The sequence below is a fragment of the Triticum urartu genome, chromosome 7A, assembly GCF_056163025.1.
Source record: "Triticum urartu cultivar PI428250 chromosome 7A, HENAU_Tu73, whole genome shotgun sequence".
Lineage (NCBI taxonomy): Eukaryota > Viridiplantae > Streptophyta > Magnoliopsida > Poales > Poaceae > Triticum > Triticum urartu.
This window is the reverse complement of record NC_141879.1, coordinates 564,548,254-564,559,442: the sequence shown is the minus strand read 5'-3', so window position 1 is coordinate 564,559,442 and position 11,189 is coordinate 564,548,254. Positions and strand designations below refer to the sequence as shown.

General features: G+C 48.2%; 1 protein-coding gene across 1 annotated transcript; it reads left to right on the top strand.

Annotated features, from left to right (window-relative positions):
• The first annotated feature begins 9,694 nt into the window (after nt 1–9,694).
• Nucleotides 9,695–10,788, top strand: LOC147960464 (F-box/LRR-repeat protein At3g03360-like). Its single transcript, XM_087533365.1, has 2 exons — nt 9,695–10,407; nt 10,752–10,788. Exons 1-2 carry the CDS (start codon nt 9,695–9,697, stop codon nt 10,786–10,788), a joined length of 750 nt encoding a protein of 249 aa, XP_087389491.1.
• The last annotated feature ends 401 nt before the right edge of the window (nt 10,789–11,189 follow it).

Sequence of the window (11,189 nt, the reverse complement as noted above, 5' to 3'; positions counted from 1 at the left end):
TAAAACAACTTTCATAATCCTGGCACACAAGGTGTTAGGGGACTGTAGGATCCTCCATGCTTGTTTAGCCAATAAAGCTAAATTGAAAAGTTCAAAATCTTTGAATCCCAAGCCTCCCATAAACTTTGGTTGCATCATGTTGTTCCAGGAAACCCACGCAGGCTTCTGATTGTTGGAAATATGCCCTAGAGGCAATAATAAAAGCATTATTATTATATTTACTTGTTCATGATAATTGTCTTTATTCATGCTATAATTGTGTTATCCGGAAATCGTAATACATGTGTGAATAATAGACACCAACATGTCCCTAGTAAGCCTCTAGTTGACTAGCTCGTTGATCAACAGATAGTCATGGTTTCCTGACTATGGACATTGGATGTCATTGATAACGAGATCACATCATTAGGAGAATGATGTGATGGACAAGACCCAATCCTAAACATAGCACAAGATCGTATAGTTCGTTTGCTAGAGTTTTCCAATGTCAAGTATCTTTTCCTTAGACCATGAGATCGTGTAACTCCCGGATACCGTAGGAGTGCTTTGGGTGTACCAAACGTCACAACGTAACTAGGTGACTATAAAGGTATACTACGGGTATCTCCGAAAGTGTCTGTTGGGTTGACACGGATCAAGACTGGGATTTGTCACTCCGTATGACGGAGAGGTATCGCTGGGCCCACTCGGTAATGCATCATCATAATGAGCTCAAAGTGACCAAGTGTCTGGTCACGGGATCATGCATTACGGTACGAGTAAAGTGACTTGCCGGTAACAAGATTGAACGAGGTATTGGGATACCGACGATCGGATCTCGGGCAAGTAACATACCGATTGACAAAGGGAATTGTATACGGGGTTGCTTGAATCCTCGACATCGTGGTTCATCCGATGAGATCATCGAGGAGAATGTGGGAGCCAACATGGGTATCCAGATCCCGCTGTTGGTTATTGGCCGGAGAGCAATCTCGGTCATGTCTACATGTCTCCCGAACCCGTAGGGTCTACACACTTAAGGTTCGGTGACGCTAGGGTTGTAGGGATATGTATATGCAGTAACCCGAATGTTGTTCGGAGTCCCAGATGAGATCCTGGACGTCACGAGGAGTTCCGGAATGGTCCGGAGGTAAAGAATTATATATAGGAAGTGCTATTTCGGGCATCGGGACAAGTTTCGGGGTCACCGGTATTGTACCGGGACCACCGGAAGGGTCCCGGGGGTCCACCGGGTGGGGCCACCTGTCCCGGGGGGGCACATGGGCTGTAGGGGGTGCGCCTTGGCCTACATGGGCCAAGGGCACCAGCCCCAAGAGGCCCATGCGCCTAGGGTTTCAAGGAGGGAAGAGTCCCAAAGGGGGAAGGCACCCTTAGGTGCCTTGGGGAGGAGGGATTCCTCCCCTTGGCCGCACCCCCCTAGGAGATTAGATCTCCTAGGGCCGGCGCCCCCCCCCCCCTTGGCCCTCCTATATATAGTGGAGAGATGGAGGACTTCTTACCTTGGCCTTTGGTGCCTCCCTCTCCCTCTCCAACACCTCCTCCTCCTCCATAGTGCTTGGCGAAGCCCTGCCGGAGTACTGCAGCTCCATCACCACCATGCCGTCGTGCTGCTGCTGGAGCCATCTTCCTCAACCTCTCCTTCCCCCTTGCTGGATCAAGAAGGAGGAGACGTTACGCTGACCGTACGTGTGTTGAACGCGGAGGTGCCGTCCGTTCGGCGCTAGGATCTCTGGTGATTTGGATCACGTCGAGTAGGCCTTCCTCATCCCCGTTCTTTGAATGCTTCCGCGCGTGATCTACAAAGGTATGTAGATGCAATCCAATCACACGTTGCTAGATGAACTCCTAGATGGATCTTGGTGAAACCGTAGAAATTTTTTTGTTTTCTGCAACATTCCCCAACAGTGGCATCATGAGCTAGGTCTATGCGTAGTTCTCTTGCACGAGTAGAACACAATTTGTTGTGGGCGTTGATGTTGTCAACTTTCTTGCCGCTACTAGTCTTATCTTGCTTCAACGGTATTGTGGGATGAAGTGGCCCGGACCAACCTTACACGTACGCTTACGTGAGACCGGTTCCACCGACTAACATGCACAAGTTGCATAAGGTGGCTGGCGGGTGTCTGTCTCTCCTACTTTAGTTGGAGCGGATTCGATGAAAAGGGTCCTTATGAAGGGTAAATAGAAGTTGACAAATCACGTTGTGGCTTTCACGTAGGTAAGAAAACGTTCTTGCTAGAACCCTACTTCAGCCACGTAAAACTTGCAACAACAATTAGAGGACGTCTAACTTGTTTTTGCAGCAAGTGCTTTGTGATATGATATGGCCAAAGTTGTGATGAATGATGAATGATCTATATGTGATGTATGAGATGTTCATGCTATTGTAATAGGAATCACGACTTGCATGTCGATGAGTATGACAACCGGCAGGAGCCATAGGAGTTGTCTTTATTTTTTGTATGACCTGCATGTCATTGAGAAACGCCATGTAAATTACTTTACTTTATTGCTAAACGCGTTAGCCATAGTAGTAGAAGTAATAGTTGGCGAGCAAATTCATGGAGACACAATGATGGAGATCATGATGATGGAGATCATGGTGTCATGCCGGTGACAAGATGATCATGGAGCCCCAAGATGGAGATCAAAGGAGCTATGTGATACTGGCCATATCATGTCACTATTATTATTTGATTGCATGTGATGTTTATCATGTTTTTGCATCTTGTTTGCTTAGAACGACGGTAGTAAATAAGATGATCCCTCATAATAATTTCAAGAAAGTGTTCCCCCTAACTGTGCACCGTTGCGACAGTTTGTTGTTTCGAAGCACCACGTGATGTTCGGGTGTGATAGATTCTAACGTTCACATACAACGGGTGTAAGACAGATTTACACATGCAAAACACTTAAGTTGACTTGACGAGCCTAGCATGTACAGACATGGCCTCGGAACACAGAAGACCGAAAGGTCGAGCATGAGTCGTATAGAAGAGACGATCAACATGAAGATGTTCACCGACGTTGACTAGTCCGTCTCACGTGATGATCGGACACGGCCTAGTTAACTCGGATCATGTTATACTTAGATGACTGGAGGGATGTCTATCTAAGTGGGAGTTCATTGAATAATTTGATTAGATGAACTTAATTATCATGAACTTAGTCTAAAATATTTACAATATGTCTTGTAGATCAAATGGCTAACGTAGTCCTCAACTTCAATGCGTTCCTAGAGAAAACCAAGCTGAAAGACGATGCCAGCAACTACACGGACTGGGTCCGGAACCTGAGGATCATCCTCATAGCTGCCAAGAAAGATTATGTCCTACAAGCACCGCTGGGTGACGCACCTATTCTCCCTGCAGAACAAGACGTTATGAACGCTTGGCAGGCACGTACCGATGACTACTCCCTCGTTCAGTGCGGCATGCTTTACAGCTTAGAGCTGGGGATCCAAAAGCGTTTTGAGAGACACGGAGCATATGAGATGTTCGAAGAGCTGAAAATGGTTTTCCAAGCTCATGCCCGGGTCGAGAGATATCAAGTCTCCGACAAGTTCTTCAGCTGTAAGATGGAAGAAAACAGTTCTGTCAGTGAGCACATACTCACTATGTCTGGGTTGCATAACCGCTTGACTCAGCTGGGAGTTAATCTCCCGGATGACGCGGTCATTGACAGAATCCTTCAGTCGCTTCCACCGAGCTACAAGAGCTTTGTGATGAACTTCAATATGCAGGGGATGGAAAAGACCATTCCTGAAGTATTTGCAATGCTGAAATCAGCAGAGGTAGAAGTCAAAAAGGAACATCAAGTGTTGATGGTGAATAAAACCACTAAGTTCAAGAAAGGCAAGGGTAAGAAAACCTTCAAGAAAGACGGCAAGGGAGTTGCCGTGCCCGGCAAGCAAGCTGCCGGGAAGAAGCCAAAGAATGGACCTAAGCCCGAGACTCAGTGCTTTTATTGCAAGGAAAGTGGTCACTGGAAGCGGAACTGCCCCAAATACTTAGCGGACAAGAAGGCCGGCAAAACGAAAGGTATATGTGATATACATGTAATTGATGTGTACCTTACCAGTACTCGTAGTAGCTCCTGGGTATTTGATACCGGTGCAGTTGCTCACATTTGTAACTCAAAGCAGGAGCTGCGGAATAAGCGGAGACTGGCGAAGGACGAGGTGACGATGCGCGTCGGGAATGGTTCCAAGGTCGATGTGATCGCCGTCGGCACGCTACCTCTACATTTACCTACGGGATTAGTTTTGAACCTCAATAATTGTTATTTAGTGCCAAGTTTGAGCATGAGCATTGTATCAGGATCTCGTTTAATACGAGATGGCTACTCATTTAAATCCGAGAATAATGGTTGTTCTATTTATATGAGAGATATGTCTTATGGTCATGCTCCGATGGTAAATGGTTTATTCTTAATGAATCTCGAGCGTAATGCTACACATATTCATAGTGTGAGTACCAAAAGATGTAAGATTGATAATGATAGTCCCACATACTTGTGGCACTGCCGCCTTGGTCACATAGGTGTCAAACGCATGAAGAAGCTCCATGCTGATGGACTTTTAGAGTCTCTTGATTACGAATCATTTGACACGTGCGAACCATGCCTCATGGGTAAAATGACCAAGACTCCGTTCTCAGGAACAATGGAGCGAGCAACCAACTTATTGGAAATCATACATACTGATGTGTGCGGTCCAATGAGTGTTGAGGCTCGCGGTGGCTATCGTTATGCTCTCACCCTCACTGATGACTTGAGTAGATATGGGTATGTCTACTTAATGAAACACAAGTCTGAGACCTTTGAAAAGTTCAAGGAATTTCAGAGTGAGGTTGAGAATCAACGTGACAGGAAAATCAAGTTCCTGCGATCAGATCGTGGAGGAGAATACTTGAGTCACGAGTTTGGCACACACTTAAGAAAATGTGGAATAGTTTCACAGCTCACGCCGCCTGGAACACCTCAGCGTAATGGTGTGTCCGAACGTCGTAATCGCACTCTATTAGATATGGTGTGATCTATGATGTCTCTTGCCGATTTACCGCTATCTTTTTGGGGCTATGCTTTAGAGACTGCCGCATTCACTTTAAATAGGGCTCCGTCGAAATCCGTTGAGACGACACCGTATGAATTATGGTTTGGGAAGAAACCTAAGCTGTCGTTTCTGAAAGTTTGGGGATGCGATGCTTATGTAAAGAAACTTCAACCTGAAAAGCTCGAACCCAAGTCAGAAAAATGCGTCTTCATAGGATACCCTAAAGAAACTATTGGGTATACCTTCTACCTCAGATCTGAAGGCAAGATCTTTATTGCCAAGAATGGGTCCTTTCTAGATAAAGAGTTTCTCTCTAAAGAAGTAAGTGGGAGGAAAGTAGACCTTGATGAAGTATTACCTCTTGAACCGGAAAATGGCGCAACTCAAGAAAATGTTTCTGAGGTGCCTACACCGACAAGAGAGGAAGTTAATGATGATGATCAAGATACTTCTGATCAAGCTCCTACTGAAATTCGAAGGTCCACAAGGACACGTTCCGCACCAGAGTGGTACGGCAACCCCGTCTTGGAAATCATGTTGTTAGACAACGGTGAACCTTTGAACTATGAAGAAGCGATGGCGGGCCCGGATTCCGACAAATGGCTGGAAGCCATGAAATCCGAGATAGGATCCATGTATGAAAACGAAGTATGGACTTTGACTGACTTGCCTGTTGAGCGGCAAGCCATAGAAAATAAATGGATCTTTAAGAAGAAGACAGACGCGGATGGTAATGTGACCATCTATAAAGCTCGGCTTGTCGCTAAGGGTTATCGACAAGTTCAAGGGGTTGACTACGATGAGACTTTCTCACCGGTAGCGAAGCTAAAGTCCGTCCGAATCATGTTAGCTATTGCCGCATTCTACGATTATGAGATATGGCAAATGGACGTCAAAACGGCATTCCTTAATGGTTTCCTTAAGGAAGAATTGTATATGATGCAGCTGGAAGATTTTGTCGATCCTAAGAATGCTGACAAGGTGTGCAAGCTCCAACGCTCGATTTATGGGCTGGTGCAAGCATCTCGGAGTTGGAACATTCGCTTTGATGAGATGATCAAAGCGTTTGGGTTTACACAGACTTATGGAGAAGCCTGCATTTGCAAGAAAGTGAGTGGGAGCTCTGTAGCATTTCTCATATTATATGTAGATGACATACTTTTGATGGGAAATGATGTAGAACTCTTGGACAGCATTAAGGCCTACTTGAATAAGAGTTTTTCAATGAAGGACCTTGGAGAAGCTGCATATATATTAGGCATCAAGATCTATAGAGATAGATCAAGACGCCTCATAGGTCTTTCACAAAGCACATACCTTGATAAGATATTGAAGAAATTCAATATGGATCAGTCTAAGAAGGGGTTCTTGCCTGTGTTACAAGGTGTGAAATTGAGCTCAGCTCAATGTCCGACCACGGCAGAAGATATAGAAGAGATGAGTGTCATCCCCTATGCCTCAGCCATAGGTTCTATTATGTATGCCATGCTGTGTACCAGACCTGATGTAAACCTTGCCGTAAGTTTGGTAGGAAGGTACCAAAGTAATCCCGGCAAGGAACACTGGACAGCGGTCAAGAATATCCTGAAGTACCTGAAAAGGACTAAGGAAATGTTTCTCGTTTATGGAGGTGACGAAGAGCTTGTCGTAAAAGGTTACGTCGACGCTAGCTTCGACACAGATCTGGATGACTCTAAGTCACAAACCGGATACGTGTATATTTTGAATGGTGGGGCAGTAAGCTGGTGCAGTTGCAAGCAGAGCGTCGTGGTGGGATCTACATGTGAAGCAGAGTACATGGCAGCCTCGGAGGCAGCACATGAAGCAATTTGGGTGAAGGAGTTCATCACCGACCTAGGAGTCATACCCAATGCGTCGGGGCCGATCAAGCTCTTCTGTGACAACACTGGAGCTATTGCTCTTGCCAAGGAGCCCAGGTTTCACAAGAAGACAAGGCACATCAAGCGTCGCTTCAACTCCATTCGTGAAAATGTTCAAGATGGAGACATAGATATTTGTAAAGTACACACGGACCTGAATGTAGCAGATCCGTTGACTAAACCTCTCCCTAGAGCAAAACATGATCAACACCAGAATTCCATGGGTGTTCGATTCATCACAATGTAACTAGATTATTGACTCTAGTGCAAGTGGGAGACTGTTGGAAATATGCCCTAGAGGCAATAATAAAAGCATTATTATTATATTTACTTGTTCATGATAATTGTCTTTATTCATGCTATAATTGTGTTATCCGGAAATCGTAATACATGTGTGAATAATAGACACCAACATGTCCCTAGTAAGCCTCTAGTTGACTAGCTCGTTGATCAACAGATAGTCATGGTTTCCTGACTATGGACATTGGATGTCATTGATAACGAGATCACATCATTAGGAGAATGATGTGATGGACAAGACCCAATCCTAAACATAGCACAAGATCGTATAGTTCGTTTGCTAGAGTTTTCCAATGTCAAGTATCTTTTCCTTAGACCATGAGATCATGTAACTCCCGGATACCGTAGGAGTGCTTTGGGTGTACCAAACGTCACAACGTAACTAGGTGACTATAAAGGTATACTACGGGTATCTCCGAAAGTGTCTGTTGGGTTGACACGGATCAAGACTGGGATTTGTCACTCCGTATGACGGAGAGGTATCGCTGGGCCCACTCGGTAATGCATCATCATAATGAGCTCAAAGTGACCAAGTGTCTGGTCACGGGATCATGCATTACGGTACGAGTAAAGTGACTTGCCGGTAACGAGATTGAACGAGGTATTGGGATACCGACGATCGGATCTCGGGCAAGTAACATACCGATTGACAAAGGGAATTGTATACGGGGTTGCTTGAATCCTCGACATCGTGGTTCATCCGATGAGATCATCGAGGAGCATGTGGGAGCCAACATGGGTATCCAGATCCCACTGTTGGTTATTGGCCGGAGAGCGATCTCGGTCATGTCTACATGTCTCCCGAACCCGTAGGGTCTACACACTTAAGGTTCGGTGACGCTAGGGTTGTAGGGATATGTATATGCAGTAAACCGAATGTTGTTCGGAGTCCCGGATGAGATCCCGGACATCACGAGGAGTTCCGGAATGGTCCGGAGGTAAAGAATTATATATAGGAAGTGCTATTTCGGGCATCGGGACAAGTTTCGGGGTCACCGGTATTGTACCGGGACCACCGGAAGGGTCCCAGGGGTCCACCGGGTGGGGCCACCTGTCCCGGGGGGCCACATGGGCTGTAGGGGGTGCGCCTTGGCCTACATGGGCCAAGGGCACCAGCCCCAAGAGGCCCATGCGCCTAGGGTTTCAAGGAGGGAAGAGTCCCAAAGGGGGAAGGCACCCCTAGGTGCCTTGGGGAGGAAGGATTCCTCCCCTTGGCCGCACCCCCCTAGGAGATTAGATCTCCTAGGGACGGCGCCCCCCCCTTGGCCCTCCTATATATAGTGGGGAGATGGAGGACTTCTTACCTTGGCCTTTGGTGCCTCCCTCTCCCTCTCCAACACCTCCTCCTCCTCCATAGTGCTTGGCGAAGCCCTGCCGGAGTACTGTAGCTCCATCACCACCACGCCGTCGTGCTGCTGCTGGAGCCATCTTCCTCAACCTCTCCTTCCCCCTTGCTGGATCAAGAAGGAGGAGACGTTACGCTGACCGTACGTGTGTTGAACGCGGAGGTGCCGTCCGTTCGGCGCTAGGATCTCCGGTGATTTGGATCACGTCGAGTACGCCTTCCTCATCCCCGTTCTTTGAACGCTTCCGCGTGTGATCTACAAAGGTATGTAGATGCAATCCAATCACTCGTTGCTAGATGAACTCCTAGATGGATCTTGGTGAAACCATAGAAATTTTTTTGTTTTCTGCAACGTTCCCCAACACCGATGACCATCCTTACTTCCCCATCAAAATTGACGTATGAGTTTATTCAAGTACTCACAAAGTCCCATTGGAAGTTTGAAACAGGACATAGAATGGACCCGCACTGCTTGAGCCACTGACTTGATCAAAACTTCCTTACCCCCTGAAGAAAATAATTTTACAATCCATCCTTTAGCTTTATTCCAAAGCCTATCCTTTAAATATTTGAAGGCTCCAGTTGCAGAGGAGCCTATATCTGAGGGCATCCCCAAATACATGTCATTTAGAGTTTCATTAGGCAGATGCAACAACCCCTTAATCTCTTTCTTAATATTAGTTGGGCATCCTTTACTGAAAAATATAGAAGACTTGCTAGCATTGATATGGTGACCAGACGCCCTGCAATAACTATCCAGCAGGTTTGACACCTCAGTCGCCCCCAAACCATTCGCTTTGGAAAACAACAGGCTATCATCTGCAAACAAAAAGTGGTTAACAGGAGGCGTCGGTAGCGCTACTTGGATTCCACCTATCTGCAATGACTAAACTCTGGTGTTAAGAGGCACGAAAGGCCCTCTGCTGGCCAAAAAACAGGTAAGGGGAGATAGGATCTCCTTGACAATTTAGTGAAGTGTGAGGGTACCTGCTTCGGGCACTTGCTTGGGTCAGCTAACCCGCTGCTCTGCTCAGGCCCAAATCCAACCAAAATCTACCGTAAAGAAAACCCAACCAAAATTATTTGTCGTTGTCCAAAACCCTCGCCTCTCCAGCCATGGGCAACGCGGCCGCCTCCCCATCCACCGGCGGCTATGACGGCGAGGATTGCATCAGCGCCCTCCCCGACGACCTCCTCCGTCGCATCATCTACCTCCTCCCCATCACTGACGCCGCCCGCACCGCCGCCATCGCCTCTCGCTGGCGCCAACTCTGGCGCTCCACCCCTCTCTTGCTCAACGATGCAGACCTCCCCGAGCCCGCGCGCGATGCCGTGGTCCCCCGAGTCGTCGCCGACCACCCGAGCCCCTTCCGCATCGTCCTCCTCACCGACTGCAGGCCCGCCTCCCTCGACCCTGAGCTCGCCGAGTGGCCGCGCCTCCTCGCCGCCAAGGGTACCCAGGAACTCACCCTCATGAACAAGCCTACCAAGGCCCAGCCCAACCCCGTGCCCCTTCCTGCCTACGTCCTCCGCTGCGCCTCGCTCGAGGGTCTCTTGCTGGATTTTTGGAGGTTACCCGTCGGACTCTCCCGCGGCGCCAATATAATTCTTCCCCATCTCCGGAATCTTGGTATGATAAGGATTGACATGAGCGACGAGGTCCTCGAGCACTTGCTTGCTGCCAGCCCCGTTCTAGAGACACTCGTCATCCATAGTCCCGAGCACGCCCGTCTCTGTCTCCGCAGCCAAAGCCTCCTGTGCCTGATGTTTTGCCTTTCGGAGGAATCCGCCATGGTGGACACCCCAAGCCAAGAATTCACAAGCTGCATGTTAGAAGGGAGAGGGGGATTTGGTGAAATAGTTTTTATGTATTGCTTGAGCCTCTTGGGTATATATATAGGAGTACAATCATCTACTTGGAGTACAAGACAAGCCAGAATCAAATCCTAGTCTATCTCGTCTTTCCTAATAAACATTATACTCAACATCCCCCCGCAGTCACAACGGTAGCGACACAGACGGTGAGACTGGAGAAGAATCCGAAGGCAAGCCGACGGACACCCCCCCCCACACACAGTCGTAACGGTCGATGCATCGCAGAGTCGTGGATGGAGTGAAAACCGACGAGGTTCCTCAAGAAGGCGGTAGCCCTTTGTGCCGTTTGTCGATGTAGCCGAGAGCGAAGGATGGTGTTGCCGTGGTCGAGGTAGCCGTGCGAAGAATGTCGTGGTCGATGTCGAGTCGGGGAGCCGGTGTCGAGGATGTCGCCGTGGAGCCACGGGTGCAAGGAGGCGTCGAGTTAGCATGGGCGCATTGGTGTCGAAGTAGTGGTGCACCGAGAAGAAGATGTTGTTGACGACTCGTCGCGGCGGGTTTGCCAAGCCCGGGGACACATCATAGACGAAGGCACGCACCAGTGTTGCCAGCATCGGGCATGCGTAGACGAACGAAGACGAAGTTGACGAAGCGCCGCACCATGCTTGCTAGGACCGGGGACACGTCGTGGACGAAGGCACGCATCGGTGTTGCCAGCACCGGGCATGCGTAGACGAGGGACCTGCACGAGCTATACGCCATGTCGGAGAAGTCGGAGGGGCCGACAGAGAAGAAC